The sequence below is a fragment of the Platalea leucorodia genome (assembly GCF_965183815.1).
Source record: "Platalea leucorodia genome assembly, chromosome: Z".
NCBI lineage: Eukaryota > Metazoa > Chordata > Aves > Pelecaniformes > Threskiornithidae > Platalea > Platalea leucorodia.
The window spans coordinates 29,445,093-29,472,907 of NC_138858.1; the positions used below are offsets into that span (position 1 = coordinate 29,445,093).

At 42.8% G+C, this 27,815-nt stretch overlaps 1 protein-coding gene across 7 annotated transcripts in view; it reads right to left on the reverse strand.

Moving 5' to 3' along the window:
• Nucleotides 1-18,342, reverse strand: part of MAP1B (microtubule associated protein 1B) — a gene marked incomplete at both ends in the record, with an annotated part of 71,100 nt that extends 52,758 nt beyond the window's left edge. For all 7 annotated transcript variants that reach the window (XM_082335792.1, XM_082335790.1, XM_082335791.1 and 4 more), the window contains 2 exons: nucleotides 13,271-13,372; nucleotides 18,165-18,342. In XM_082335792.1, the coding sequence (XP_082191918.1) occupies nucleotides 13,271-13,372; nucleotides 18,165-18,342 (280 nt within the window). The remainder of the gene's footprint in view (nucleotides 1-13,270; nucleotides 13,373-18,164) is intronic.
• Between the last annotated feature and the right edge of the window lie 9,473 nt (nucleotides 18,343-27,815).

A 27,815-nucleotide genomic window follows, 5' to 3' on the forward strand; every position in this document is an offset into this window, starting at 1 on the left:
ATTTACCAGTATTTGCATATATAAAAAAATTTTGCCTATGCAGATGTATGCAGATGTTCAGTTTCATAAAATTGTCCTCACTTTTTTTTTTTTTGTAATACAGCTCAGAAGTCTGACGGAGTTACACAAATTGGTGAATGGCTAATCTCAGCTTTTCATCTTCAGTGTTATTTTCAAATCAAGCTGAGTGATCCCTGTAGTGATTACTTTCTAACATCTGGCTGGTAGCTTATTTGAAGAGAGTTGGTGGCCTCATTTTGAATTCTAATGAAGACCATGCTGCATAAATCACTGATGTTAGATTCCCTACTGACACACTTGGCAGAGCAGTCCTCGATGGGAAGCTGAAGCAAGGCAAAAATAATTAAATGTCATTACATCCCTGCAACTGAATAATCCAGATCAAGAATTGTCCACAGCATCTGAGTGTGACAGTCACAGTCAGTCTTTATGTAGTTAAGAGGCAAAGTTAAGGACTAAACTTCAGGTCACTTGATTTAGGATATATCATGTGTTCTACAGTCACTTAGAAAGCCATGATTTTTTTTTCCTCCCTAAGAAAGGCAAAAGACCACACTGGAATTTAACTTGTATGAACAAGTATTTTCAGACAGACAATACTGAAATCTTTGTCAAACTACATGCTACTGTACTCTTATATTCCTAACAGACAGTCATAGCACAGACTGAGATGGGAAAAAAACTGAGATACACGAAACTTGACAAGTGAGTCAGAGTCTACTTGCTTAGGTCTCAGGTCTTTTATTCCATGCTGTGCTCTAAATTCAGCATGGAAGAGGAGGCACTACTATAGGTCTTGGTGTGGTTATATGGCAGCTTCAAAACAGGGGAAGCTCAGGTCTGTTAGAGACAACCTGAAAATACAGACAATATATGATCTATAAGGCTGATTTCCTCGGCTATATCTACAGCATATGTTATGCACAAATATAGCTGTATATATAATGGTCTTGCTTTTCTTCCTACTGGCTCTGCAGAGTTAATGTAATGTTAAGCATTTTCATAAATGATCACTACCTGTGGTCTTCAAACTGTGAGAGCTCTTGCCCTGCATGAGCTATACTCTTCTTTTCCTCCATTGACTATGAGAGATCTGAAGTTTGCCGAGCTCATTTCACATTGAGGGATTCGTCCTTCACAGTCAACAGAGCTGAATTGTCTGAAATTCAAACTCCAAGCAAGATCTCAGAGCAAAATAGAAACATATGTCTCACATTAAGTACTATGACCTAAAAACAGTGCATAAGTATTCATACTGACTTGAGTATGTGCTCATTTACTGCACAGCAGTGAGTATGGGCATTGAGAATGCCATCTACTGGCAAAAAAGCATGAGGGAGCGTAATTCCATCGCAGGTGATTTCCAAAAAAGGGAAAGGCTAAGAAAACATGATGCGGGTTGTTAGTTTGTTTGGGTTTGGGGTTTTTTTTAATTGTTCATTTCAAGTTTTTTTAAATTAAGTAGTTGTAACTGCATGATATGATGCTGAATTTTATGTAGACACTTTGGTGGGAATGAGTTTTGAACCTGAAGTATATTATTACAACTTAATTTTGTACTGGAAAAGGATAATGTTTGAAAATAGTAACAATTTAAAAGACATGAGAGATAATGAGAAAATATGAATACAGCTGCAAGACTGAGATTGCTCGTACTTTCCTATGCTTCCTCTTATTTCACAGGATCTCAAAAATGACTCTCAAGTATTGTTTTAATATTTGGTAAGAATATCCAGAGTCTAAACCTTTGACACTAAAATCTGAAAAAGCATCAAACTCAGCAGTGAATCTGTTTGTTATTGTGCTGTCAGCTATAGCAACCATGATTCCAAGCTTTACATGGCCAATTTGTGATTTGATCGCAAATAGTCATCACAGTGGAGCGTATCTGTCCTGTTAACTCCTCTTAGAAAGCAGTAACTGTTGTCACAGTACTATGGCAAGGCAGATCCACATAAGCTACGTCTCTGCTGGTTTGAGAATCATCTCTGCTGGTTTGAAAACACCTTCTCTTTTTTTCCCCCCCCCAATGATTACTGATGAGTTTTTTTTATTGTATCCAGTCTACACCTAGCCAACAAACAGGTTACCCAGACTATCTAATGAAAAATAGTTGGTCTAATATTGACCTAATATTCTCTAAGGGTGCCCCATCTTTCCGAGTAAGTCACAGACATGGAATAGCACAGGGAGTAATATTTCAGTGGGGTTCAGCAAGGACTTTGGTCTAATTCTAATTTCCTCATTGCCTAGATTAAGGTGACAAACACTGTCAAAGAGACAGCAATCTGCTGAAAAGGAAGGCCAACAAAAAAGTTGGAAGTGCCAGAAGTAGCCTCCAACATTTTTAATAGCAGAGGGAAGCAAGAAGTAGAAGGAGGAAAAACTACAAAGCATCATTTATGAGCAGAGACATCCCTGACCAGAGCTTTTTCTAAACTCATCTCTTAAAAAAGTAAACATTCCTTTGTTGTTAGTTGTGGTGTGGCTCCAAGAAAGGCAGCAAGCTTGGAAGTGCCACTATTGACAAGATGCCATTCACATTTTACCACTAAATTACTGTGACATATAGGAAGACTGCAGGAGGAACAGCATGGGGAAAGAAGAAAAGAGAGTGTCATCTAGGATGAACACAAGCTTCTCTATAGTCTTGAAAACATCTGCTAATATCAAAACTCAGCATTTCACTCATTTTAGGAAAGCAGAAGGGAATAGGATACAATGGTTAAAATAACCTGAAGAAATAAAAAAATAAATCAGGAAAATGGGAAAAAGAGTTCCGGACATCAGTGTCACAGAATAAAGCCTTTGATCTATGCTTTGTCCATGCAAAAACTGCCCTTGCAGAGACACCAAAGCTGTCTCTGAAACACGGCAGTAGAGCCCTGCCAACTCAGAGCTGTGGCAAAGCTAAATACTGATGTGATGAGACCCTCCTGATGGTCTTCTGAAAGGCCCATCACTGATTAAATCCTTTTGCTCCCAGGGAGTGAAGTCTGGGGCTGCACTTGTGTGGGGCTGCAGTGTCCTGGGTAGAGGTGCCAGCTCATCTGAAGCTGCTAGGGTAGCTCTACATAAGGCTGTCTTGCACCACCACTCTTCAACTTCCTAGTTGTAGTGAAAGAAAGCTTTTAGAGTAGTCCCTTCTGTTAAAGTCAGCCCCGCTTTTTTGTGACTACAAGTCAAGACAAGAAGGGAGAAAGTGTTAGCATGCCAGGACTAGAACATTGCCCTGGCTTGAACATACCACACTAACTACTACCCTCCTGGAAAGCAGCAAGCCCTGTGTTAAAAACTCATTTGATTCTCAGAGCACTCTAGGAAGGCCTGAAAAGCATGGGAGGACACAGGAGATTTCATAGATGTCCAGCTGTCTCCAACATCAGTAGGGAAAAAGACTCAAGTTAGGAATGGACTTAAAGTTAGAGGAGCATCAACTCTGCAAATACATAACACGCTGTGTGAAACTAAAAAAAGTAGAGACCTGTAAAATAAAGTAAATCTCTAAGTTTCTTCCAGATTCTCTGCAAGAAACTGATTCCTTGGCCTGGAATTTGCTTTCAACCAATTAAACCAATTTAATTACAAAGGGAGCACGCAGGCCATGAAACAATCCAGAAGTCAAACCTATACCTTTTTAGGTAAGTACAGCTCTAACGCGTGAATGTATTATACTGTTTAATGGACTGCATAGTAAGTCTATACTGCTTAAGGAAATCTGAATGCTTTGCATCTCCTCTTTCCTGTGATTACTGTCTATAAATGGTTGTGGAGGACCCACACACATTAGCATAGCCCAGTAAATGGGTTTCCCCCACTCAACAGCTCCTCCTAACAGATTAATACTATCAGATCCTCCTGTTCAACACAAAATGAGAATGTCGGAAAGGTCTCCTTCTACATGATAATCCCCTACTTGACATACAATGACATTATTCCACCAAAGCTGGAGACAAATTGTAATTCTTCTTGTAATTACAGGCTTTAATAGGTATAGAGGGTTGTTAGGTGCAGAGCAACTATTCCCACTAGGGACTCTTCAGGAACACAATTGGTGCAGCCAAACTATTTATGCAGTTGAGACAGTGCTATGATCAAAGGACCTCACCCTTACTTTTAAGGAGTCATTTAAATAATACGCCGTCTCCATTTTGATTTCTTTTTGGTGACTTCCATGCCTTGCATGTGTTACGTTGAAAGGTGCTATGTTTTTTCATTTGATCCAGCAATTCACATTGTTGGACACAATAAAAAACAAACAAAAGACCATTTCAAGCTTTTTTATATATAGTAGATTGAAATGTAAAAAGAATGGCATTCTGTAATACAATTATTGAAAAAGTGGACAGAAAGATTAAAATTTATGAAATTGCCCGGAAATGTTAAATGTACAAAAAACTAATTAGTATTGAAAAATATTTAAATCTTCCAAGTCTAATGAACTTTTAGAATCTGAGCTTTGCAGCTAGTAATGATGAGTCTGAAAAATTCAATAGTGCTTGACAAATGATTATCAGTAATGCCATTAAATTATTAGCTTGAGACAAGCATTAAATCCTATCCAGAGATACTCTTGACGGCATTACCTTCTATATCTATTTAAAGTACTGGTCACATAGAAAATAATTTTTTATTTGGTTTTTTTTTTTTCAGTTTGTCTAAACTCCATGCAGGTTCTGGAAGACCAAGAAAACTTCAGGACTGAGCCTGAGGTTAAGAAAGCATGCTGGATGGCCATAATACCTATGCCAGGATGTGCACTGGATGTTTCAAAGCCCCAAGGTCAGAAGCAAGACCGCTCTAGTTGGGCTTGTCAGACTTCATCCCATGTTTATTTCCCAGAAGTTCAACAATGATGCCAGCAAAAAAAACCCTGACTTGAACACAAAGAGATGAAAGCAAGGCTTCCCTCTTCCCTGTTTTAATATTTTTCTAGTCTGTCTTGTCTGTCCCATGTGTCCAGGACAGTTTTCATGGTGCCAATTTCATCACACTTACAGTGATCCAGGAAACTTCAGTCCTTTCATGATGGTCTTTTGAAAGGACTCATACAAGGCTGGAGTCCTGCTCTTGTTAATGGATACACATATGCATATTAAGAAACAAACCCTTCTAGAAGAGTTTACTGGCTCTGACTGGGATGGACTTAACTTTCTTCACAGCAGCCAGTAAGGTGCTGTGTTTTGGATTTGTGTCTAGAATAGTGTCAATAACACACCAATGTTTTGGCTATTGCTGAGCAGTGCTTGCACATCATTAAGGTTTTCTTTTGCCCGACTCTGCCCATCAGTGAGTAGGCTGGGGGTGGACAAGAACTTGGGACAAGACAAAGCTGGGACAGCTAACACAAGTTGGCCAAAGGGATGTTCCATACCATATAATATCATGCGCAGCAACAAAAGCTGGAGTAGAGGAAGAAGGTGGGGTTTTCAGTTTCCAAGGTAGCTGTTGTTTGGAGACTGCCTGGGCATTAGTCTGCCTGTGTGAGGTGGTGAGTGATCTCCTTCACTTTACTTTTTGGTTTTTTTCCTCTTTCTTCCACCTATTAAATCATCTTTATCTTGACCCATGAGTTTTCTTGCTTTTGCTCTTTCTAGGCTCTCAGGAGCAGTGGGGGCACAGAACTCAATCCACTATAAAGAGCTTACAAGACCTAGAAAACTTATTTGTGACTCAGGACATGGGAACTGAAGCTAGGATCAGTCTTTTCTCCAGAAGAGCTACAGAACTGCCATAAAACTGGGACAGCTTCCAAAGGCTGCCTTTGGCACCAAGGAGTGGACTTCCAGGTGAAAGTCTCCATAACTCATTAGAATTGCTCAGAGATTACACAGCCTAAGAATATGGCTTGTCTCATTGGAAGAGTTTTTTTGTTTGGGTTTTTTTTTGGTGTTTTTTTGTTTGTTTCTTTTAAATAAAACCCTAAGCTTCCCAGAGTTCTGATGGGCAGAATGTCCCACAAACAGCTATACAGGACACAGGGACACAGGATGATGACTCATGTCACCACTATAGACAAGCTCTCAAGTACCAAAATACATAAAGTTACAACATCAAAATAATACTGAAATTCAAACAAATTTGTTTCTGAATTAGTTATTATTTTAATACCATTTTTTTAAACTTCATTTTGTCTGGTATCAGTAACTAGTTTTGAATCACAAACAGACTAATTCCAACCAGTAGAAAAGCCAAGAACCAGAAGAGTCCTGTCCTTTCATTTATGAGTCTATGCTGCACACACAGACAGCATGCAAATCCAGGTCATCAGGAGCACTGGCTTTTCTTCTCGACCCTAGGAAGAGATTGCCACCACCAACTACAAGCCAAAAGTAACCATCATGTCTTTTTGGTGGGACCATCTGGGGGTTTGAGGCAAAAGCATGGGCCTCTGTTACAGAACTATCCAGCTTTCTATTTGTGGCTATTACTGACCAAAGTGCGTATCTTCCCTACCTACTCATAGGGAGTGTGAGGTACTATGGGATACTCCCAGCAGTCTACAGACAGGAGCATCTGGATCTGCGGCCAGCACTAATGCATCTCTTGCATTTGTCTCTACAAGGTAGATGACAGCTGGAGCTCCTCATGCTGTTGCAAGGCTCATAGCAGCAGCCACAGTGGCTACTCTCATTCTAGAACTGGCAACAGGGGTGAACATATGCTCCCCATTCCACTTAGTCTAGAGGCAAGGAATATCTCGACTCTTCTTCCCTGGGTCTGGTCCTGTTACTGAATACAGTGGTAGGCAACTCACTGCAAATAAAGCATCATTTTTATCTGGCAAGAAAGAAGTTAAAATGTTCACTTTTTCCCTCGTTATGTGAAAATTTGGTCCTTGTTCTACCTTAAAAATACTAGATAGTATTTCCTCTAATCCAAAGTCCAATACAATTATTTCAGTGGCCTTTGAATCAAGCCTTTTCTCATTATAAAGTCCGATTACAAACATTTAATATTTCTCTCAAGTGATTGCTAAACTGTACCAGAAAGTAACAGAAAATCCAGGCAATTAAAAAAGATAAGTCTTAACAAAATTAAGAAAAACAGGCATCTAAGAAAAACATTGCCCATGTGTCGTGGTTTAACCCCATCTGGCAACTAAGCACTGCACAGCCACTCGCTCACTCCCTCCTCATGGGATGGGGGAGAGAATCGGCAGAGTAAAAGTGAGAAAACTTGTGGGTTAGATAAAGACAGTTTAATAAGTAAAGCAAAAGCCACGCGCACAAGCAAAGCAAAACAAGGAATTCATTCACTCCTTCCCATCCGCAGGCAGGTGTTCAGCCATCTCCAGGAAAGCAGGGCTCCATCACACGTAATGGCTACTTGGGAAGAGAAACACCATAACTCCAAACATACCCCCTTCCTTCTTCCTCCAACTTTATATGCTGAGCACAACATCATATGGTGTGGAATATTCCTTTGGTCAGTTGGGGTCAGCTGTCCTGGCTGTGTCCCCTCCCAGCTTCTTGTGCACCCCCAGCCTACTCGCTGGTGGGGTGGGGTGAGAAGCAGAAAAGGCCTTGACTCTCTGTAAGCACTGCTCAGCAAGAACTAAAACATCCCTGAGTTATCAACACTGTTTCCGGTACAAATCCAAAACATAGCCCCATACTAGCTACTATGAAGAAAATTATGCCTATCCCAGCCAAAACCAGCACACCATGACAACCAGAAACTAGATAAAAAGAGTGGCAATGATGTTCTGGTTACACATTTTATTATAAATCCATGACGGAAGAGATGAGAGGTAGGTCATCTGTAAATGCAAGGGTCAAAAATAAAATATTGTTTAAGTCTTCAGTTTCAGACATCCCACATAGACAAAATGTTAGGAAAGAAAGACTGAGCAGTCTCGTAAGGGACAAATTAAGAATTACAATTCTGTAAGTTTTTATAAAATAACCCTTAACAAAATAACCCTTGTGAATATACCATTAGGTATGCTGAATTATCATTCTAATAAAGAGGAATGGGGATTCAAATTTCATAATGGAGTTGGAATTCTATCATTATTCACAACTAACTTAATCCCATGCCTCTGGTAGCTGCCCCATACAGGTAAAAAACCTGTTCCTATAAGATATGGGCTATTCTAAGACCACTGAACTCATTGTATGTACTTGTAATACAAGGCATTTAAAAACAACCTCTCAGCCATTTTGCTGATTCATGCTAACAGCTTAGCATCAGCAGGTACTGGTGTTTTGGCAGCAATGTAAATTCATGCTAATTTTCTTTGAGATTATTCCTAAAAAAGCAGAAATGGAAGTCAGTGACAGAATGATTGTCACATAAGTGCAACAATTTATTCACTGAAAAAAAAGATAAAGTCACTTATTAGCCATCTCTGGAATTTTGATTAGTACTAAGAAAGGAAGGCTTCGACAATTCATGTACACGAACATATAGGCTGTTACACTGTAATCCTCTCCTAAGCCACCAACATCCTAGCATCTCCCACAAAAAAAGCTCGCGAGCGGATGAGAGCGCTGTGCGTGCCCCCTGGCCGATTGCCCCCGTGAGGATACTGGGGGTCCCCGGCCTCACACCGCCAAGCAGCCCCACTGCTACAACCCTGGACCGCTGGCAGTAACCCCCTGCGGGGACACCATTCACAGCCGCAGCAGCGTGAGTCAGCTCAATTCCCTATTCAAGTCCTATTTTGCCTCCATTTTCTTTCTTCCAAGGCACAAATACTTGAAGACACAAAACAAGTCTGTTAACCAACTAAAATTAACCTCTCTAAACATATAATGAGCTAAAATGACTCCACTCAATAGCTATTCCAGCTACCACAGTCTCTAATAGCTGAAGAATCATATTTATAGGATGTGCTTAAATGTGTATACCAAACTACTTGAGATTTTAAGCTAAATTAATTCCTAAGCAATTAGTGATGGCGTTCTGATACTAGCTGAGAAATCTGGTCTTGACTTCTTGGCTCTTTTCTCTTTCTTTCACTTTAAGTGACAGTTTTTGCTCAAGTACTTATGTCCTCTTACTTGACAAACTTTGATGAACTGCAGTTTTCAGTAAGACAGAGCTAAAACCATGCCCTTTAGGATTTTATCAGTGATTCCATGAGCTCACATTGCAAGCTACTAGGTGTGATATTAACTGGGTTTAGATCTTGTTTGACAAAGGCAACGGGACGATGTACCACTTTGGCAGAGTATGGAGCTGTGAGTACTGATGACCAAAGTTCCAAGATCCAAGAATTCTCCACAGGATACTAACAGCCCTACACAGTAACTTCTGAAATGGCAACTTTCAGAATGAAAGCTGTTAAGGCTTTTGGGGATAATGACAGTTTCAGAGAAGAATGACCTTCTTTAGGAAGCCTGAAGGAGGCAAGCCCACTGCTGCTGCTGATGCAGGTGGCTGCCAAACATGGGACACCAGACATGTCTTGCACTTTGCCAAGGTCCTCCCTGGCTGCAGGCAGGCTGGCAAAAATAAAGTCTCGGGCACAGGTAAGGAAGGACTCACTTAAGGCAGCACAGTCACCAACTGCTGACTTATGGGCAAGAGGAGACCTCCTCGTACTGCTCAGATAGGAAACGCGTCTTCCACAGATACACATTCTCCATAACAACAGGACAAAGTACAAAGTAGCCACGGAGCATTTCTTGAGTGGTATTTCTTAGAAGGTTAGGGGTGACTAGCTAGTGAACAGCTACTGAAATAAAGTGGGTTTCATCTAGACAAGGGCTTGAATACACACCAACACAACACTCAAGTGTCCCCAGGTGGAAGCTGAGGTACAAAATGGCAGGTGTGGGGAAGTCTTGCAGAAGGGCCCTCAATGGCTTCACCCTCTCACACCACACCCCAAAACCCATTTACTTGGTCTTTTGTGAAGCTGCTTTATGCAGCTAAAACTGTTTTTTTTTAAATTATGCAGTTGTTACTACCAATCTTTGCTATTTCAACAGAGCTCTTTCCAAGACTCTCCACTTGCTCTGCCTCACTGCCAGATACACAGTTCCTTTTCCAGCACGTACATGTTACAATTCATTGTCTGGATTTTTTTTGTCCTTGTGATGTTAACATAAGATGGAAGTTATCAGTACATGACAGAGAAAACAGAGGCAAGCACTAGAGTACCCATTTTAAGTCATGTTGCCTGTTGTCTTGGCAACCAGTTAATAAGCCCTGTTACTCATTTTTCACCAGCACCTGACAACAACATCTCTGCAAGATTTGGTATTATTAAGGAGTCTGCTAACTCAGCTGCTTTACAAGGTATCAGAAAAGATCTGCTGGCATTTCCATTCTGAATCCTATTTTTCAGCAATCATAAATCATCCATAAATTGCCCAGCAGCTGAATATAGGATGCACAAATACCACTGTGACAACCCATTCCCTTGAAGAGAGCATAAAAAGTGTTGGGATCCAATCATGCTCCCTGCACTATCAATATGTACATTGCTATTCAGTACAGAGGGAGAAGGATTAGACCTCAAATTCCTCAAGTGAAAACACATGAATGCTTTGACAGACATATTCTCTCGCATGTCTCTCCTTCGATATCGCAGACATATGGTGTGGGGACAGGGTTGGCCCCATTTCCTCCAAGCTTCCTTTTGGAGAAAGAGTCCTACCCTTAACATCGCTGCTGTGCGTATCCTCGAGCTGCTTTGAAAAGCATACAAGCATGTACTGAGCCGGCACTGCAATTACCATAATTAAACATTATAATCAAACAGGCTTCAGTCAGCAGTCAGACCTGACTACACTAGGAGATGTACAGACACACTAGATGACTCTACCCTTGCTCAAGAGTAAACTGTCCCTATGTGGGAGTCGCACAAAGAGTTCAGTCTCAAAGAACTGAAAAAAAGGCTGTTTAATTACATCCCACAGACTACCCCATCACCTTGGATGAATACTTTCCTTGGACTAAAGGTCACCTAGTTACACAAATTCTGCAGAATTTCTGAGTTTGGGACCATAAGGGAATATGTACTTACAATCATCTCTTTAGTACAAACATTGACCATTTCACTGGTTAAACACTCAAAATTCAACATTTGGGTGTTGTAACAGAAATCCAACATTCTGAAATTTTATTAACAAATGGCAACAAAAACCACTTCTCCCTACCAAACAGTAGGGAGGATACAAAGCAGCTTCATACAGATTCAGCATCAGAGAATCACAGAAAAAAACTAAAATAAATGATCCTCTGATCTGTGCAGTGGGATTCTGAGGTGCCAAGCGGCTTCCCCACAAAATTTTAGACAAGAAATTGGTCAAGAAGGCTAGCTTTATTCCTGGATGTTACCTTTATCCAAGTTTCAGGCCCCCTTAGTGCTCTTTCAACATATTTGTCAGCAGTTGATTGTTAAAAGACTGAACAGTGGTGAAAAACACATTCATTGCTGCTTGTCATAGTGATGTTGATGAATTCCAGTCACAGGCAATTAAGTTGTAATTCAACACAATGACAGACTAAACAGGCAAGTATAGACAAACAAGAAAAAAAATCAACCAAAAATACAATTCCTAGAAAAAAATTCCTAGAGAATTCTATAATCTTTCTGTTGAAAAAAGGAGTGCATAATCTTATTTTATTTACCATATGAAAGCAGATTATTTGCTTTATTTTAATTCGTCTAATGGTATCAAGATGTATCATCTAAACAAGACAGCAAAAAATATTAGACACGCTGGAATATTTTTGCTAAAGGAGAAATGTAGGATCTTTTTTTCTCCCTGAAGCTTTAAAGTAAAACACATACATGTTAAAAATGGGATACATTGCATCTTGCATTCCTTAAAGATAAATTCTGCTAATTTCACTTATCAGAATACGGTCTCTGTAAAACAAACTAACTAGTGTCACCGAGAGGTTGAATTGGCTTAATGATATTTAAAGTGAAATGAAAGACATGTATTCTAGGCCTGAGTTTACTTCTGTGTAAATCAGGAACTACATGCCTTGACTCTAAATTTTCACACTGAGCATTGTTGTATTGGTTCTGTTGGTTTTCAAACCAAGGGAAGAATCATAGAGGTTGGTTGTGGTTTTTTTTTTTTTCTGAACTCTGGCAATGTTTTATGCTATATAGATAAGGGGAGATATGGCAAAATCTGCTATAACCTATGCTGCAAGAGGAAGACTTTGTTACACAAAACATTTTGGTACATTATTCGAAACCATCAGGTCAGTGCTGTCATGCTAGGAAGACGCCAGGATCTCTTTGTCAACAGTGTATAGCAACTGACCCTAGGAATGTGATGTAGTAGCATGATACAACATTTTATAGCTCTTTTTCACCACACTTAAGAGATGTTCCTGAAGCTGGAATTTATAACGCTCGTCAGCTCCGGGTTGTACTAGTCAATGTACACATGGCCACAATGATTTCAACCAATGAAAGCAACCTCTACTCCTTTGAGAAAGTTATATATTTTTACATGAAAACCATGATTAATTTCACCCATGCTCACTCAGCATTTGTGTTAAAGTAATGAGATGTTAGAAAACTTACCAAACACTTGATTCCCATGCAACCAGAACAAAATAAGATTTTACACATCACAAAATTGGATTTGTTTTGTTTTGTTTTTTTCTTTATTATATGAATCCTCTAAAGGAAGGACAGGCTTGAAGAAAAGGCAGCAAAAGAGATTTAGTCTTATGAGCCCTGTAAATTTCTGATTTCCTCATACAAGCCAAAGAAAGCTCCTGTGAGTCAAGGTAGACCTTCCACCCCTCAGCTTTTCATACCAAGAAAGAGAAAAGTCCAAGCCCTTTGGGAAGAAACGCTGTGCTTGAGATGTGCTTGCGCAACAGCTGTGACACCATTTCTGGCTCTCTCAAACTGTACAGCTAACCTTTCAGGTTATTTTTTTTGTATGTGCTCTACCTACCACAATAAGCTTCAGTCTCTGGGACTACTAGATTGGTGCTACATAAACAAACTGTTCAGTCAAAAAGTGAGTTTTACTTAACTTTAATGTGGCACTAAAACTAACATCTACTACCAAAGTAATCATGGTGATATACATGAAGCTAACCTAAAAGGCTGGTTATTTTAAAGTTGTGAGAAAGTTAAAACAAATTATTATTTTCAAGTCATATTTTAAAATAAAGGAAAAAAATTATTCATTGTAAAGAATCACAAATGAAAGTGGGTCATACAATTCCAGAGTGTATTTATTAATTCTGCTCTTAAAACAAACAACAACAAAAAAAAACCCAACACCTTTGACAAACACTTCAAAAAACTCACCTCGAACTTCAGGAGAGAATCGAGCTGAATGGCGAGACACAAAAAGTTTCAGTTCTTGATCCAAGTTGCATTCAATCAAGTTTGTGTCCCATGATCGGATTCCTAAAATTGAAAATATAAAACATATCTAGCTTGACACATGAGCACTGGAAGTTTTAATTTTGCATTCATGCTAGTTGCATATTTCTAAATTCCAAACTCAGCCTCTCTTCCTTTCAAGGCATACAGCTATTTTTTGGAAAGTGCTGAGTGTTCAGAAGGAGCACTCTGGATGGGAATCGGTCACAAGCAAGAGGAAATCTGCCTTTCCAAAGGATGACCATCCTTTAAGGCCCCAGCTTTAGGACTGTTGGTCCCGCATCCCAGTAGCCACAGTACAAGAAGTTACTGATGTCCCCAAATGGACTTTAAAATAGCAATACACTGATTTAAAAACTGAAAGAGTGAATCACTCAGAGGACACTTTAGTCACATTGCAGGACCATTGTACTTGTCCCTCTGAGAAAACAAGACAGCATCACCTAGCACGTTGCAAATTAATATTTAAATTCAAAGTATTAAAATGCTGACTTCTTCATTCAAAAGCTTTGAAGCATCCCATATTTTAAATTAAAATTTAAGTGATCTTTTATTTATGAAGCATCAAAATTCTAGTTCTGATATTTGTGCTATGCTTGATCTTTTTTCTTTTAAAAACTAAACAGCACATCTCTATTCCCTGCCTTTTTTCCCATCAGCTACTTAGAAAGTGAGAGACTTGACACATATGATCAAAAAAATGTATTATTCTAAAACACATTTTTAAGGATTGAAATATGAACGGGGGGGGGGGGGGGGGGGGGGGGAATCATTGCAACCAAAAGACAAATTTATAGTTTCCTTCCCTAAGATTTTGATGACTAAATAATAAATAAAAACAAAACAAAACAGGAGAACATGCTTAACATTTTTCTATAATATTCTTGTTTTGAAATTGTTCTGAAAAATCTTTAGTTTTGAAAAATAATGAGCAGGCAGTTGCACTACAGGTAAGTCAAGGCACTGCTGTGATTTTGAACACCAACATTACAGTGATTGTTTTTTCCTAAAGGAACATCATTAGACTTACACAAATTAGCTGGCAAACACAGAAGGGACTGCAGGTGAGGAAGTGTCTGGTGGCCCCTCCCCACATGCCTGACCATGCCTTTGCATAAGATGATTGTTGAATTAAATCACTTTGGGGTTTGGTGAGGAGATGCCTGAAGAGGCATGTGGCCAACCCTCACCATGAGACCAGCACTAACACTCCTGCTGGTAACTCTGTCAGAGTTTCAGGCTGTGAACATTACTGTCAGCGCTATCTCCCATGCTATGTTCTCTTTCAAGGTAGCAGAAACATCAGGATTCGTGCTGGCAGAAGCCATGTTGTAGGGCTGAAGGATGAGGAGAAGAAAGAGGGGGAAGAGCAGAGAAACCAGATCTGCAGTGCCGGTCTCTCATTGCAGCTCCGGCTAGGTTCTCCATGCAACTATGAACATCTGCATTTCAGGAGCCTGAAGCCTCTTCAGGGGAGAATTCATCCAGGGCTTTTCCTTGTCAGCATCCCAGTCCAGATAGGAACATGCTTACTACTGGGATATGCTACCAGCTATTAAGTAGCTGCCATTTGAAACTCATTTCATAACCACTCAAGAGAAAAATAACTAAGCTATAACCAGCCACCTCCACTTCCTGACTGATGCATCATTGTTCGGGGACGTAAGCAGCAAGTCTCTTCTGCAAGTCTCCTTATTTTCATTTCTCAAAAATCTCTTGGCCATATGGTGCATTTTTCAGGTGTAGTTTTGGCAGACAAATACAACTCAGCAGGCTTTAATGTGTTCCAGGTGTTGGAATATTTGAGACCAAGAAAGTAAAGATGATATAATACCACGCATGTACAGCACATATGAAAACTATGACTAGTAAACCAACATCAATCACAAAGCTGAAGTACATTGAATGAATGAGCGCTGAACTTCAAGAAGCTAGAAGATAAACAGCTCACTGGCCTCTGACAGCAAGCTTGTGTGGGGAGACTACAAAGCTTTGTGGAGGTCAGTTAAGCAATATGGACCATGATTCAGCAATGCTGCTAATGATAGGGCCTGTCCACCATCCGTAGTTGCTTTTGTCATGAATCCAAATTTGCTGTAGGGATAAGATTCTGATTAGGAGTAGCCAAGACTGGTGAGACAGGCAATGTCCAAAACACAGGACTATATGCAAAATAAATAGAAGGAAAAAAAAAACAAAAACAATCAAACAAAAAAAACCCTAGACATCCCATGCACACAGTAGCCCTAGAAGCTGAAGCTGGGATTTGGATAGAATATCCCAAATCTGCAGCTGCATGATTCAGCAGTCTGGTTGCAAAAATTATATATGTATATTATAAAGTAGCATGATGTATTCTATACATTATATAACCAGATCAGGTTTGGGTAGAACAGAGGTAAATCTGGAACTAAAATCCAAGGTCAATCCAATGATGTAGATCATTAACAGCATAGACATAGCTACTGGGAGCATGGCTGAACTGGAGCTATTTCTTTCCTTCTGCAGTCTTAGGAGTGCAATGCCACTAGACACAGGACTAATCAGACAGCAGGCAGGGCACACCCAGTAGCATCTGCCAAAATCAGTGGAAAAGATCTTGAAGCTTTCTCTTCACTCCCCTCTTCTCCTTTGGTGGACGGTGGGTTGGAGGATTGCCCCCTTAGCAAAGTCACATCCCAAATGTAATTACTGAAAATGCATCTCGCCACGCCATTCCCTCTTCATGATATATTAAGAAATGACTCTGCATTCCACCAGGTTGCGTAGCATCACGCCACTGATGTGTTATCAGCAGATGTTTTCTTTGACACGTTGCTCTGCAGTTTGGCGCATGAATCCACAGTTTTCAGTGATGGTACTCAGGAGATGTACCAGAGAAGACAGTGAGGCAGAGTTATCAAGAACCCAAAATGCATTTAAAGCTCTGTTGAGAATAAAGGTCGAAAGAAGTGTGTTTTTTCCAGACTATAGCACACTGTCCAAAGAGATAGAGATTAGTCGAGCCCATATTTGCCTCATGCAGATAAAGCTTCAGACTCCCAGTGTACTCATCCAGAACAATACACCTCGAAATTTGATCAAGGTTTTTTCCTAGCAGGCAAAATCTCAATCAGATCGTCTGACACCAGGAGCAGCGAGGTGACTTCTAATCCAAAATGGTGAATAAAAAGGCCAAAGTGTCCCTTCTGAACATCTAAAACTGTAAATGGGTGTTATGCTTAGTGGCAGGAGGTAGCAGCAACAGAGCTATGCAGCAGCAACTGTACAATGGAAGCTTCAAGAAGAGACTGAAGAGCATTTCTTCAGAGGAAGGATGACATCAGCTGTCTTGAGAGCAGAAGTTTTATCCATTTGCTCTATAATTTTTAATAATTTACTTAAAATGCAGCCCATTCACTTCTGACATAACCGAAAATTAGACAGAATTAGGAAAGTGCAATGCTGAAGATGCTCTGAATGACAAAGCATCTGCCTCAGTAGTTCTCCCTAGGAGACAATGGTAGCAATAAAGGTGAACAGGACACGGTTAGATGTGATGAGGCGGTCCTTTACCACAAACAGTCATGAAAAAGAATCAAGAGAAATAGCCAACTAAAGCAACAAGGCTTGAGAAAGCAACAATAGAGACAAATGAAGTCCTAGCTGGACCGCTGAACCACACCTACATGACAAGGCTGCTACCAATTCCCCGTTCCAGGGTCTCTTCCTCCCCTCTAACAATGGCAGGTTTCTGAAATCTCTGCTTTCACCAGCCCAGAACAAAAATATATGTTACAAAATCAGGTATCAATTGAGTTTAACAAACTATAGGGTCCAGCAATAATTTTCTTTGTGCTTCATACCACTATGACTGCAACGGGGCTTTTTCCCCCACCCCTGCATGTACACTGCAACCTATTGTATGAGAAACCACACCGAGAACTCATAAAACTATCATTTCACTTGCGATACCTTCCTGTATCGCCGTCTTAAGAAAAGGACAAACAAAACAGCGAGTCCAAGCAGCCCGTAGCCGGACAATGACGAGGCTGAGCACTCAGGTTTTAGCCTTGTTACCCATATGGTTTTTCTTTATTGAAATATATATATGCGCATATAAAGCTCGGGTCCTGAAAAACCCTCCAGCCGAGAGAAAAGTCTCACCGCCCGAAGTTAGACACAAAGGTACGGCTGCGCTCCCGCTCGGGCAGTCGTTGCCGCCGGGGAGGAAAACGCCCCGAATCCCGCCGGTTTGGTTGGGTTGGGTTTGGCTGGGTTCGGCGGCGGGGGACGGGGTTCCGCGGGGAGCAGCCGCCCCGCAGCCCCAGCCCATCCCCATCCCCATCCTCCCCAGCCGCGTTTGCCGCCGGCGCCGCGGCCGCCCTTTGTCCGCTCCGGGCTGCCATAGGGACCGCAGTGCGGACCGCGCCACGCCCACCCGCCGCTGTCTCCGGGCGGAGGGGATCGGCGGCGGCCGCCGGGCTCCCGCCCCGGCCCCTCTGCCCCCACAGCGGGGGCGGGGGGCTCGCTGCCGGGGCGGGCGACCCGCCCGCTGCGGCTCTCCGGGCGAGCGGGCGGGCGGCGGCGGGGCCCGGCCCGCAGCCGTTGCTCCGCAGCGCCCGCGCCCCGCCGGGGGAGGGAGGGGGGGGGGGCTGCGGCGGGACCCTGGTGGAATAAAGAACCGGAGACCGCGACCCGGCGGCTCGTCTGGCCGCGCCCGGCGGGGCGGGGGGTGCGCGGGGGACGAGCCCCGGCCGCGTCCGAGGAGGGGGAAGGCGCCAGCGGGGGGGTGCCGCCGCGCTGCCTGCGGCGTCCCCGCTCCCCGCCGCCTCACCTCGCTCGATGTTGGCGATAGCCCGCCGCAGGTGTTCCTCGGTCACCAGCTCGCCGATGACCACCAGCAGGTAAAACTTGCTGTCCAGGAAGCGGTGGGAGAGGCTGGGCGAGGGGGAGGTGGGGTTGGGTATGCTGCAGGAGGGCTCCGAGTCCACTTCCACCACCACCGTGGCCATCGCCGCCGCCCCGCTCCGCCCCGCGGCTCCGGGGCGCTGAGGGGAGAAGGGCCGCTCGGCGGCGGCTCCGCAGGCGGCAGGGAGGGAGTGAGGGCGGGCGGGGAGGCGGCGGCGCTTTTATACGGAGACGGTGCAGGGCAGGGACCTGGCGAGGAGGAGGAGGAGGAGGAGGAGGAAGGGGGGGAGCCGGCGCATCCCCGCGCCGCCGCCGCCGCGCTTCCAGCATCCACGGCTGATGTCATCTGCGGCAAATCCTCCCCGCGGCGGCCCCCGGAAGCAGGAAGGACGCGGGGGGCGAACAACGCCCCGAGGGGGGCGACCCGGCCCCGCCGGCAGCACCCCCGGCCCCCGCTGCCCCGGCCGGCCCCGGGCCCGCGCTCCCCCGGTGCCCCGCCGGGCTGCCCGGCCCCGGGGTCTGGCTGTCGGCTCCCCGAGGCCCTCCCGGGGTCCCAGCCTTGAAGCAGGGCGGTGAGGAGCCGCAGGTGATGGCCGGGCGGACCCGGGGAGCCCATCTGGGAAAGCCGGCGTCGGGGCTCCAGCGGCACCCCTGAGGCTGGCGGATGAAAAAGCAGTTCCAGTGTCAGAGGACAAGGGTCCGGTCTCCTGCACCTCGCTGTAGCACTGCAGCAGGATTTGAGTCGTACTTCCCACCACACACAACCAGCAATCTAAATATTCTTGCTACCTTTTTTCATTTGAAAGCAGTTGGCTTCATAAGGTACTTCAAACGTAGCACATATTCAAGGCACATGGATACATGACTTACACTGGAAAATCACTGGTTTCGGACAAGCTTCTGAAACCCATACTCTTAAGGCTCCAGAAGTCCAAAGGGCTTTGGGTAACTAATTTTGACCAGGCTCAAGTAACTCCGGGGAGCAATGATATCGGAAAACACAGACAATTAGAAAAACAAAGGTTTCATTCCTCTCTCTGTAAAAGTTAGACATACTTACTGAGACCCACTCAAGAGATAAACTCAATCACCTCCTAAAAGTGTTTTATCCTCTCCTAAAATGGGATGGAGCAGTCAGATAAATCAGCCTCTCTGAGATGTTCCTCTCGCTTTGCTGACAGAAGCAAGGCACTGGTTTACACTAAGCCTCTTGTTTATATGGCTAAAGTGATGTGGGAGAAATCGCACTGTGACCTATGCAAGGATATAAACTTTTATAGCCTGGTTTTTAAGATAACCTCTGGCCCCTGACTGGGAAGACACCTCCTCTGTATGCAGCTCCTTCCAGTACTGACTGCTCAAATTCCCTGCCTGCTGCTCAGAAACACAGTGCTTGCCCAGATGAACTGATACAGCAGTCCTGTTTTCTTAGAATATGTACTTTGTTTCAGGGCACACTGGACTCATTCTAATTAACATGCATTTCAGGTTGTCACTACTGTTATTTGTCTTACTTGCCTAGATGCACCCACAAAGATTGAAACACCACTGTTGTAGGTGCTGGTCCATAGTGTTATATCTGCCTATAGCACCTAGTGTTTTTAATATGAATAGTTCCTCTGCATAAATACAGCATTGAGAGTCTTGGATAATATGGTGTGATACGTTTGGGTGTTGCATCCAAAGCAGACTATTCTTCTGAGCTGCTGTTAGTCTGAAGGTTGTAGAGTGTGGACAAGCATTTTTACAGCCGTGTCAGGTGGCTGAGATGACACAGTGGTAAAGAGCGAGCAACGGTGCTCATTCTTCACTAGAGCTGACACCACTGATAGAACAAATGCAACGGCGTAGATGCAGAAGAACTAGCAGCAATTCTTCTAAAGTTGGCAAGGTATTCACTCTGGCGAGGCACGGAGTGTTGCTCTTTGGGTACCCCCATTCGCCTGAGCCCAGCTGTGACTTTGGTGTTTCCTCGCTGATCCTGACAGTTTCCGTGGGGTAGTCTAGATGCCTACCTAGATATAATGTCCACTCCTCTGTGGCCATGTCCTATATGACCCCCACTGGAATAACCTATTCTAATTATAGATACCCTCAACATTTGCCACGTGGTGCCCGCTGGAGAAAGCCAGCTTCTGGCTTCTCCCATGGCAACACGTAGCCTTGGGATATGCCTTTATTTCACTCACCACCAAGAGCAGCTGGTCTCTGGAGCATGGAAGGGGCTTGCCAAGGCTGGAGAACAGACTGGTAGCGGTTCCTGCACATAAAGGTGAAACAATTGCTTGCCTCACAAGCACAGCAGGTTAAATGCATTACTCTGAGAAACACATATCAGTACACAAAATGCATTATGTGTGCTTGTTAGCACATTCTTATTTTAAGAAAAAATGAAGACATACATAACTGGAAAAATGCCTATGAACTTGAAAAGTAAGAGGTGAAAAGAATGTATTGTATTGAAGAAAATGCTTACCTACAGGTAGGTAATACACGTATGTTTGAAATAGCCTGCTGAGGTATTCCTCTATTTTATATTGCACTGTAAAATTATATGCAGCTAGGACATGGTATGATAAAAGGTGAACTGATACAGTTAAACTGTCTTGTGGTGGGAAATGTGCCACACATTAAAACCCTAAGGACAAGAGGCTGCCTTTGGAAGAAAATGGTCTTGCGCTAAACTCTTCAACGGATGCAGACCTCTGCCCTTATCTATTCACAAGCATATGCCACTTCATCTGAGATGGAAGTTAGACAAGAAAAGATGCTTTAACCTCCTGGATATGTCTCTGAGGAAGCTGCAGGTGCCCAGCTCCGTGGTCAGTGTTCATGCTGTGACTTGCCATGATGGTATCTCACTCAGATGGTTTTGTTTGTCATCATCTTTCCCTATCTGGAAACCCATTTATATTCTGCAACATGGAGCACATCAACAGATCCGCTACTGGGTGAAATGGCAATGTGCTGTACTGAAGCTGACTCAGTGTCATGTGACCCCCCTGTCTGAAAGTGGTACCAGCTTCCTAGCCACAGCTAAACCACGTAGGTATGCTGCTTCGGTGGAAGAAACAGCAAAACTCATGTGGACTGTGGAATATCTCGCTGTTTTAAAAAGACAATGACTGGTACCCGCTGCTGTCTGGCTTTTGTTTGCTTTGTTTTCATTTGGTTTTGTTCCTTTAGTATGTTCAGTACCAAATTGGTGTCCCCCAATTGAATAGACTCAAACATTATGTAGAGTTGTATTTTTCTTGCGGATCTGGTATGTTTTAAAGTAAACATGCAGTTTTAAATAAAGCTCTTGAAGTCTAAAACTAGAACATACTTCTTGGTGGTGTGTGCCATTTGTTACCCACTAACACTCAGGTTTCGTTCAAATCCTATCTTCAAGTTTTAGATGAGGTTTCAGTGATGCACAAACCCTTAGACAGGCCCTTTGTCCGAGGCCAGATGTCACCCCTAGCATAAAAGAAATAATACTCATCCATGCACATTACGTCAGATCAATTTAAGAACTTTACTGAAAGTGAAGTGGTTCAGAAGGCTGTCTTCACTGAGAGAAATGTCAGTCTGAGAACTGCACAATGCGTCATGAAACGGGTTCCTAAAGCAGGCAGGTTTTCATAAGGAGAGGCAGTAAAGCATAACATATTTCAGAGATTAAGCTTTGCCAGCCTACACCAGAGGTGACAGAATCACAGAATGGCTGAGGGACCTCTGTAGGTCATCTTTTCTAATTCCCCTGCTGAAGCAAGGCCACCTACAGTAGGTTGCTCAGAGCTGTGTTCAACCAGGTTTGAGTATCTCCACGGATGGAGACTCCACCACCTCTCTGGGCGACCTGTGCCTGTTCTCCATCACCCTCACAGTGAAAAAGTGTTTCCTGATGCATGATGAAGTCAAGAATGTGCCACCAATGTTATAGCAAATAATACCCGTAACATTTCGTACCTTACCTGATGCCTTCCCAATGTGACTTACTGTCACTCTCAATACACCCAATCCCCCATGTGTGGCCCCACACTCCCCATTTCCTGCAGCCAGAAGCTCCACCGTCCCCACATGGTCCAGCCTTTACCTCCCAGAGTCTCCTCTGTGTGTTGCTCCTTTAGGCAACTCAGCAGAGCACACAGGAACAGCGCAGGCACAGAGGGACAGTCAGCACGTCGCCCGCACCCCAGCAGAGCAGAAGTGTCATCCTGCACCCACAGGCCATGATGTGATTAGTCAGGAGACCTGCAAGGACCTAGCTGTGTGGTTGACAAACGGAACTCCTCTTGCCTTCCCCCCGTTTTTTTTTAGGCAGGGAGGCATTCTCATCCCTAATATCCTCAAGTTGGCACTGCTGGAAGAGCTTCTGCAGCAGTGATATGGCAAAGGCTAGGGGCACCAGAGAGCTGTACCTGAGTGAGCAGCCAGGGACTTGGACTCCAGGAGATACTCTTTAAGAAGGGAAATACTTTACTTTTTAAGATGGCAAGCTCTGTGTTTAACTACATGCAAAATAAAAATTACTTTTCTGACATTCATTTCAAGTATTTTAAATTATATTACTTCAATTTTAATGATTACCTTTTAAACAGCAAAAGAAAGTTTTTACTTGCTTGTGGTGAAATATCTATTTCAGTTGGTATTTCAGCTGTTTCCCACTCCTCCCACCTTCCCCACAGAAAAGATGGAGTTAAATATTAAAATAAAAAAAGTGAGGAGAGCAACGCTGTTGCTTTTAAAAATAACATTTTCTCTCACTTGCAACTTTCTCTCTTGAAGTGAGAGAAAAATAACACCAGTAACATTTTGCTTTAGTTCCCAATGGAAAAAGTTAATTATTTTTTTATCAGGGTAATTTCCCTCTTTTTGTTCAGTGGAAAAAGAAGTTAGAAGTAAAAAAAAGGAAAAATACTTTCTTTAACTTCAGTAAGAATGAAATGGAAAAAAAAAAAGGAATTTCCCCTCGACTTAATAGTCAACCACATGACTTCAAAAAAGACAAATTACAAATTAACGATTTTGAATAAACTTATCCTGAAATTTGCTATGAAAAACCACATAGTTTTGCATGAAAATAAAATGATTGCTTCTCCACTGTTGGAGAGAGAATAGAGCAGTTTTAAGTAATTAGATCATGTGTACTAATTTACACTTAAAATTCAGCAACAAATGATAATAAAGATGGCATCAGGCAGTAGTTTTGAGCTTCCTTTGATCAGTTTTGAACCCTTCTGAACAAGAGAGAGAAGAATGGTCTGATATGGAATACAGTTTGGGTTTCAGGAGGTGGGTTCTGCAGGTTTTTAATTCTTGTTGAAGGACTGCAGGTTACAGAACTACATTTGGCTTCTAGGGACAAGGTACCATTTATTGCCTATCACACCAGCCTGAGGAGCCCTGCAGTCCAGAGGCTCAACATAGCTTCCTTTCAAGCCAGTTTTAGAGCTCCCTCTTGACTTAAGGGGCGAATCAAGCCATGGGTTTTCAATGACTATTTTTGGGGGGGGCAACTGGAAGCTGACAGTTCCCGCAAGGTGGTGTTGGCTGGCATAACACCTATGTTCAGCCTGGCCACAGTTCTGCCTGAAACCTGTCTATCCTGGCAGCACAGCCGGTCCACATCCTCGCTGGAAGACCATCAGCTGTCTTGTATGCCAGGTGTTAGTCTTGTAACTCACTGCAAGCAGAGAGGAGAAAAACATCGACGGGCTGTCAGTCACACTGTTCCATCCTAGCTGCTCTGGTGGCAAAAGCACATGGAGGTGCTCTAGAGCAAGGGCATTTTTTTTGTTTGTTTTCCCCCCAGGCTGAATCATCTAAAGCTGCCTCTGGGAACCCAAGAGCAAGTAGATATTTTACATGATATTCTCATCTGGCTTTAAGACATGCCTTAAAATACTTCGCAGAGGTTGCCTATCCCTGCTGGTTCTGTAGGATTTAAAACTGATTATTATTATTTTACAAGGGTCCATTCTCATGTTCTCTTGAGCACACTACAAGAGAAATGGCATATTGCTACTGCGTGGAGAATAGGAAGCAAGAAATTCAGGCAAGCATTGTTTCACAGAGTGCACTGATAGGCTTCTGAACATGCAAACTGAGGAACTGCTGGATCTGCAGAGGTCCAGCAGACCACAGTCCTGCACTGAGAACACCCCAGCTCTTCAAGGCCACAGTGATTTCACATATTTCATAGCTGCAACAGGGTAGTGCATTATTTTGCACCCTTGCCGGCTTTTTTGTGCATGCAAATTACATTCCTGCAAGGGTCTCGATGGGACCTTTCATTCTAGTTCTCTTTCAGAGACTCTAGATTTCACTTAAATATGTGTAGTAAATTACAATGAAATGTGGCCTGTTCCTATGAGAATAATTTGTGACTCTGATATTGCCTAAATAGGTTTTAGTCATTCTACTGATGTACCCTTTAGTCACAATAATCCATTTCTTTAATCATTTCAACTACAACAAAAACTCATACTTTTTGCGTAGAACTTGATACTCTTACGGAATAAACAGTAGGAACGGTTAACTTCACTCTCAAAACAAATTTCAGAGTTGTTCATTCAGACCACCTACAAGACTGACCATCTGCTTCTTTTCCACCTTCTTGCACTTTCTGTTGTGGCTTAATAGCAACATTACTATTGGTACAATTTTGCAGCATCATTCTGGCTTTTTTTTGGCTTCCCTTTGGTTTCTGTCTACTATTTATCTGTCTGCTCCATGCACTCCAATAGGCTGATACAATGTAAAGATGATTTAAGGATGTTTCTCCTCTGATTTTTTCTTTCTTTCTGCTTTATCTGCTCTTTAATTTAATCAGTCATTCCTAGTCATTAGTATTTTGCAGTAGGCTGGGATGGGCTGAGTAAGGGTCACACTGCAGAACTTTTAGTGAATGGCCTGAGTGGGCAGCGTGCAGCAGGGCTACCCGGAGAGGGCAGCAAGCTGAGCATTTTGCTAAAGGGTCCCTGTTTTGGGATTGGGCGGAGACCACCACCACTGTGCATTCTGGTATACAGGGGGTCACCATCAGTGTTTGCCTTGTGCACATGGGAGTCTCTCTTGGTCCCACCATGGCAGTGTCCCAAGAGTCCTTGTGGAGCTGGAGCCATGCTATGGGACAGATAAGGGTCTGCCATGATTTCTCCTTAAGAATTGTCCTGATTTTTGTCAGGTATCCTATTTGCCAGATGTTGCATGATAACCTTTTTGGGTAATGCTAGAATGCTTTTATCATATTTCTAAAATACAGAGAAGTTTTGTTCTTCATTACTTGCAAAGGCAGTGGAGCAACAATGTTAGAACCATTGCTGAAAAGTATGATTTCCAATGCAAAAATATAGATCCACAACCAAGCAAATTTCAAAATGCAGAAAAGGAACTTTTTTTTAAATGTTCTTTACCAAATATTCCATTCAGTTTTACCCAAGATAGCTTGAACTTCTTTGGTTGTGGGTATTTTTCCAACTTCTCTTTATGCTGGTTCCAACAACTTTTTGAATTCCAAATTTAAAAGGTCATGGTTTAGTCTTCAAAACTCAAGGAAGGCAAGATTTGTATTAGCTAGATCTGACGTATTTTACTGCAGTCACCCTGCATGCACACTTTTGAGACAGCAGATATTATATTGTCATTCTGTGGCACGATAATATGTATTTGTATATATCAGGTACATGATATATGCAAAGCCTCTTTCTCCTCCCAGTAATTCTGCAACTGCAACTTTTTACATACAGGAATAATTTTTTCCAGCACTGAAATGCTGCTATTTCTGGGGTAACAGACAGTATGCTGCAGTTGCACTCAGTTTTGTGAACGTGAACAAATATATCCTTTCCAAGCAAAGTCATGGAATTACATTGCACAGACAGAATGTAATCTCAATTTTTGGGTAATACAAAGGCTCTGGATTTTAGCAACACGTGGTCAGAGCTGTTTTTTCACATTTAACTGAGAAAATCCTGGTTCTGCAAACCATAATGTGTCAACTCTGTAATAGGAAATAGGTTTACTAATAAATTGAGGGAACAGTGTTATTTATCTGGACATCCTTACTGCAAGCACTGCATGTTTTCTTTGGAAGATTTGCACTGAGTAAGTTCAGTCACAGTAGCTGTCATTGAGAAAAAGCATCCAAACAATTCCTTATGACCCACGGGCCATAAAATTGTTCATTGTTATATTCCTGCATTCACACAATCTATTTTTAACAGCATTAAAATCATTGTAGATGATTCATCCAATGAAAAGTTTTGCTTATCTCCAGAGGAGTCTCTGATTACCTTTTCATTTTCCAACATCTCAAAGCTGTAGGCTCAGGCTTCCAGTTTGACCACAGCATTTTCCTTCAGTTCGATTAGTACCTCAATCTCATTTCACAGAATCATAGAATCATAGAATGCTTTGGGATGGAAGGGACCTTTAAAGGTCATCTTGTCCATCCCCCCTGCAATTGGCAGGGACATCTACAACTCAGTCAGGTTGCTCAGAGCCCCATCCAGCCTGTCCTTGAATGTTTCCAAGGATGGGGCATCCACCACCTCTCTGGGCAACCCGTTCCAGTGTTTCACCACCCTCATTGTAAAAAACTTCTTCCTTATATCTAGTCTGAATCTACCCTCTTTTAGTTTAAAACCATTACCCCTTGTCTTATCACTACAGGCCCTGCTAAAAAGTCTGTCCCCATCTTTCTTATAAACCCCCTTTAAGTAGTGAAAGGCTGCAATAAGGTCTCCCTGCAGCCTTCTCTTCTGCAGGCTGAACAACCCCAACTCTCTCAGCCTTTCCTCATAGGAGAGGTGCTCCATCCCTCTGATCATTTTTGTGGCCCTGCTCTGGACCCACTCCAACAGGTCCATGTCCTTCCTGTGCTGAGGACCCCAGAGCTGGATGCAGCACTCCAGGTGGGGTCTCACCAGAGCAGAGTAGAAGGGCAAAATCATCTCCCTCAACCTGCTGGCCATGCTTGTTTTGATGCAGCCCAGGATATGGTTGGCCTTCTGGGCTGTGAGCGCACATTGCCAGCTCATGTCCAGCTTTTCATCCACCAGTACCCTGAAGTCCTTCTCCACACGGCTGCTCTCAATCCCTTCATCCCCCAGCCTGTATTGATACTGGGAGTTGCCCTGACCCAGGCACGGGACCTTGCACTTGGCCTTGTTGAGCCTCATGAGTTGATATTAACATTAATTGATATTAACAAACTCAGTGGGGACTATAAAGTAGCTGTCCATGACCGCTTTTATAGAAAACTACATTAAGACCATGATAGAAGGACCAGTAAAACTGTATCTAGAAGAAAACTGCTAAAACTACCTTACAGTGCGAAGTACTGAGAAGAGTCATGAATAGAAGAAGAAAAGGAGACAAAGTACAAAGGACATTGGTGAAGTTATAACAAAATGGACAAAGGGTTATTTTCTCCCTCAGAAATATTCTCTGAAGTCTAGGTTTTGGATTTATGCTCCAAGTATGATCAGGGTTGATGATAAGCTTTTTTGCCATTGTCTTTTCAGAAAGTTGAGTGAGGTGGCTAGCATGCTGGTCTGGCTCTGAAGGGCATGGCTGACTGGCAAAG